Source organism: Homarus americanus, unplaced genomic scaffold (assembly GCF_018991925.1).
Source record: "Homarus americanus isolate GMGI-L3 unplaced genomic scaffold, GMGI_Hamer_2.0 scaffold49310, whole genome shotgun sequence".
NCBI classification, from domain to species: domain Eukaryota; kingdom Metazoa; phylum Arthropoda; class Malacostraca; order Decapoda; family Nephropidae; genus Homarus; species Homarus americanus.
This window is the reverse complement of record NW_024735038.1, coordinates 1,512,862-1,517,500: the sequence shown is the minus strand read 5'-3', so window position 1 is coordinate 1,517,500 and position 4,639 is coordinate 1,512,862. Positions and strand designations below refer to the sequence as shown.

General features: G+C 45.2%; 1 protein-coding gene across 1 annotated transcript in view; it reads right to left on the bottom strand.

Annotated features, from left to right (window-relative positions):
• LOC121870775 overlaps nucleotides 1-2,245 on the bottom strand; it is a 202,030-nt gene extending 199,785 nt beyond the window's left edge. The window contains exon 1 of the mRNA XM_042372731.1: nucleotides 665-2,245. Coding sequence (XP_042228665.1) covers nucleotides 665-1,864 — 1,200 coding nt within the window. The 5' untranslated portion in view covers nucleotides 1,865-2,245. The remainder of the gene's footprint in view (nucleotides 1-664) is intronic.
• Between the last annotated feature and the right edge of the window lie 2,394 nt (nucleotides 2,246-4,639).

Here is a 4,639-nt window from a genome sequence, read left to right as displayed (position 1 = left end):
ATAAAATAAGACTTACTTTCACACACACACACACACACACACACACACACACACACACACACACACACGTACGTTTTAACCACCCACACCGCCATATCTTATTCGGTTTAATCGTCATGGGAAAGACTTCATCGCTGTTGACTTAGTACTGAGTTCATTATCCTGAAGACAAAAGGCAGGGCTCAATGTCAAAGGGTTAACAAGCAACATGAATTCAGAAAGGTGGAGATTCTGAATAACCTTGTAAATGGTTACCTGAGGAAGAAAGTGTCATTACAGCAATCATTTTATATTATATTACTGTATGTTATGTTACATTATATTATGTTATGTTAGTTTATATTATGTTATGTTAAGTTATGTTATGTTCACGGTGCGTCATGAGTAACTGATCTTTCATGCGTTTATTTATGGCTGCCTGGGATGAAATGGTCTTGTGTACCTAAGGTGGACACCAGCAGTGAATTAACATGAAAATAATAGCAATAATAAATTGTAGACACTCATTAGTAAATCATACTTACTGAGGGAGAAATACATACATAAATAATAGTTAACATTATCATCTACCAGTCTAACTTAATACATCAAAAATAACTAGTGACAGATACAAGGCAGACAAGTGGTTATTAGTGAGGTCCCCGCCACACACACACATACGTACACTAAAAGCCTTTAGGAAGACAAGACACTGGATGATGCCCTCCATGGTGTCCCCAGCCAGGTTGAAGGACCCGCACAGGTTCTTGACTCGGCCAGAGAGACCACCAGGATACTCCCCTTCGTCGGTACTGTCGAGGTCTTGGTCGTCGGAGGGGAGAACCAACTTGGGTCTGATTGATATGTGGTTGCCGGAGGGGCGTGAGCGGGCGCGGGTGGGCTGCTGGATACCTCCTGCGCCTATTCCCAGGTCAAGGGGAAGTGACCCAGCGCCACGCCCAGCACCCGCTAACACCTGCGCCGCGTTCTGTATCCTGATGTTATTGTACCTGGACACAGCGACGCCGTTCTCTTCTCCCTTAGCAAAAGGCAACTTTCCGTTCTGAACTTTGTGGCGCCTGACACTCTCCTCGATAGTACGGTAGGTATGGTGGTAGGCCGCGGAGGGCAGACCATTGATGGTGGAGCCAGAGGTTGGGTGGTCCAGGCTCCTCTCCAAGCCCATATCAAACCAGCCCACACGGAGGTCTGCCGCCTCGTGTTCCCTACACGCATTGATAGGAATGTTAGCGCCATGGTAGTAGTTGTTGTTTTCTTGTATCTTTTCACTTTCTCCGTTCACGAGTACCGGCGCCTGGGTGTGTGGTCCAAGTGCAGTACTTACTGTTCGATGGAGAGCCTCAGGTCGGGCTGCCAGGCAGTTTTTAGAGGCACAGTGATGTGTGTCTTTAGCGTCGAGGAGCGCACTACAAGGCCCACGTGAGTCACCAGAGGCGTCGGGGAGGCGGGTGTCGCGGTACAAGACCAGTGTTGACTGTGAGTGTGGGCGTTGATGGGCTGCGCCTGGCTGGCCGCCCTTCCCTAGCTCCCCCACACATGACCCCTTCATGGGGCCGCCCTCCGCCCTCACCCCTGCCCCGAGTGCACGAGGCGAAGGCGACGACGAAGACGACGATGAGGGTGAAGGAAAGGAAGAGGAGAAGGCGTTTGAGGGCGAGGTAAAGGGGTTGGAAGACGAGGTGAAGGCGTTGCCGAGCGTGGCAAAGGTGCTGGAGGACGAAAGGAAGGTTTGGGAGGACAGGCTTAAGGTTTTGGAGGACGATGTGAGGACGTTGTTGGAGGAGGAGGAAGGGAGGTTGGTGGCGGCAGAGGCCTGGGGTAGAGGGCGAATCCCACGAAGCGGAGTGTCCCTCCACACCTCCATGTAACACGCACTTCTCCCAGCCTCACATGTTGAACTTGTAGTAACACAAACACTGAGTCACAAACACTATCACTTCGTTACAGCACTAACACTTGGTCACAACACCATCACTCACAAACACTTTATAACATTATTTCACTTATCACTTCGTTATGACACTTACCACTTGGTCGCAACACAAACACTTTCACTATCAACACAGGTAATACTCACTGTCTACCTAATTCAGGTATCAATAAATTTCCTAAATTTCCCTGATTGGAAACCACAATACAAAAGGTATTCGTTATCAGTATTGTTCAATGTCCTGATAATAACCAATAAAATGCACTGCTGTAAATGTCTTTATAAAGGAGTAAAAATCTCCTTTAATTTTCTGAAAACCTGTAACACCAACATACAATAGTTCAACCAACGACACAAGTCACCAACTAATACACTTTATATAATAATTATATCACCACCATCCACCAGCGCCCTCCGGGGAAAAAATTAAATACATTAAACCCTCTGTATAATGGTCACCCTATATAACGGAACCCGGTTATAAGGGACACCTCAACTTATCGGACAAACCCTCGTTACTGCATGGATAATAACTAGAAGAACGGTAATACTGAATGAAATAGAGGATTTACTGTAAAAAAAAAATCCTGTGGAAAGAATTTAATGAACTTTTACGAAACGTTTCTCAAGGATGAAGATTACGTGATAGAAAACAACAACGTTATCTACTAAATGTTGTAATATTGTCGTGAAGTTGTGGTATTTTGGCTTACTCCATCCAGGCATTGTATGTATCACCTGCACTAAAGAAGCCCATGGAGAAGGCATCACCATATTGTAATTGTATGTATGTATGTATGTATGTATGTATGTATGTATGTACTGTATGTAGTCCTAACAAAGGTATAGTAGCCTCCAACAACTACAAGAGACACACAGAATCAACAAACAGTCAATACACACTCTAATATCACTTCAAGGAAAGGCACTTGGGCTGTGACGTTCCAATATCAATCCCATTCATCCCCTGGACTATGACAGACGCCCATCCGCCCGCCTACACTGACAACACAATGTTTTCTCAATTTGTACAAGCTTTGACCAGAGTGACGGCAACGAGGCAACGGGACGGAATGAGGAAGACAGGACGAACAGGGGGTGGACAGAGTGGAACGAGACGGAATGAGGAAGACAGGACGGACGGGGGGGTGGACAAGGTGAAACGGGACGGAATGAGGAGAAACGGGAAGGGTGGATAGGGTGGAACATCATCATAACTACCATCAACTAGCTACATAATGAAGCAATTCTCACATCAAAACTAATTCAGAAACTAAACCGTGACGCAGACTCGATCGTAAAACAAAATAACAAAGATAATCCCAAATAAAACAGCAGAAAAATAAATAAAAACAGGAGAGAGAGAGAGGAGAGAGAGAGAGAGGAGAGGAGAAGTACAACAATATCCCGAAGGAATGTCAATGCACTTGGTTGTGGCGAGGACTGAGGGGGGAGGGGAGAGGAGGGGAGGGGGGAGGGGGAGGAGGGAGGGAGAGGAGAGGAGGGGAGGGACAGGAGGGGAGAGGAGGGGAGGGGAGAGGGGGAGGGGAGGAGAGGGGAGGAGAGGGGGAGAGGAGGAGAGGGGAGGAGAGGTAGGAGGAGAGGGGGAGATAGAGACGGGGGTGCAAACAATGGAGTCCCTGAAATGAATTTTGTTATTGTAATACATCTTTTAACACCTGGGATACAGCTTTACCTCGGCCTTAATGTGGTGGTGAGTGTTTGTGTGCCTGTGTTTGTTGATTGTGTTTTTGGTGTGTGTGTGTGTGTGTGTGTGTGTGTGTGTGTGTGTGTGTGTGTGTGTGTGTGTGTGTGTGTGTGTGTGTGTGATCTAAACTAACCTAAGCAAACCAAGACAAACTTAGCTAACCTAAAGTAGAGACTTACGACATCCTAACAAAACCACATTTGACTTAAACTAAACTAATTATTTTCACAGATAAATTCATAACATTCAAGACCAATTAATTATTTACTGTTTTCATTAGATTCGCCATTAATAAATATTAAATATAAACGAGTCATTACATTAACGGCATTTATCACCTTTAATGGCACTACAAACCCCGATTATGGCATAATATAATGTGGTGTGTGGGAGACATCTCTCGTGGCGCCTTCATAAATAATCATCCCTTAAGAGTGGCGCCGAGGGTAAGGCTCCACCCACACGCTTCAGTCCTTATACACCACAGTTTAGTTGTGTATATGAAGGTCTTCCCTGACTCCTTTACACTGTGTCAGTCGTGTTAAGACTCAACTTATTATGTTCAATGTTTCTCGTATACTCCTTTCACTCCTCTGTCAGTCTTGTGTGGATTAAAGGGTACAGAAACCTCATGTGTGGGGGGGGGGTGATATAATGGTTAGAATTTAGGTGTATAAGGGCGAGTATTTATCATGCATCTCAACATTAGTCTGAACGGGTCAATATTTCAAGGAGGGGATCACAGCAGAGACTCAAACTAGCACTGGGACGATAGCTATGTGTGTTTGTTTGTAGAAAGGGATGTCTATAGTGTGTCTATAGTGTGTCTATAGTGTGTTTCCAGGATATGTATGGTTATATTTCCTCAAAGCCTCAGAATGTTTGCACGCGTTTAATTAAGTTCAGAGTTCCTAATTGATCTGACACTATTTTCACGCCTACAGACACTCTACACATCTTCTTTACACACAGGTATAAAAGTGTTATGCCAATCTTGGACT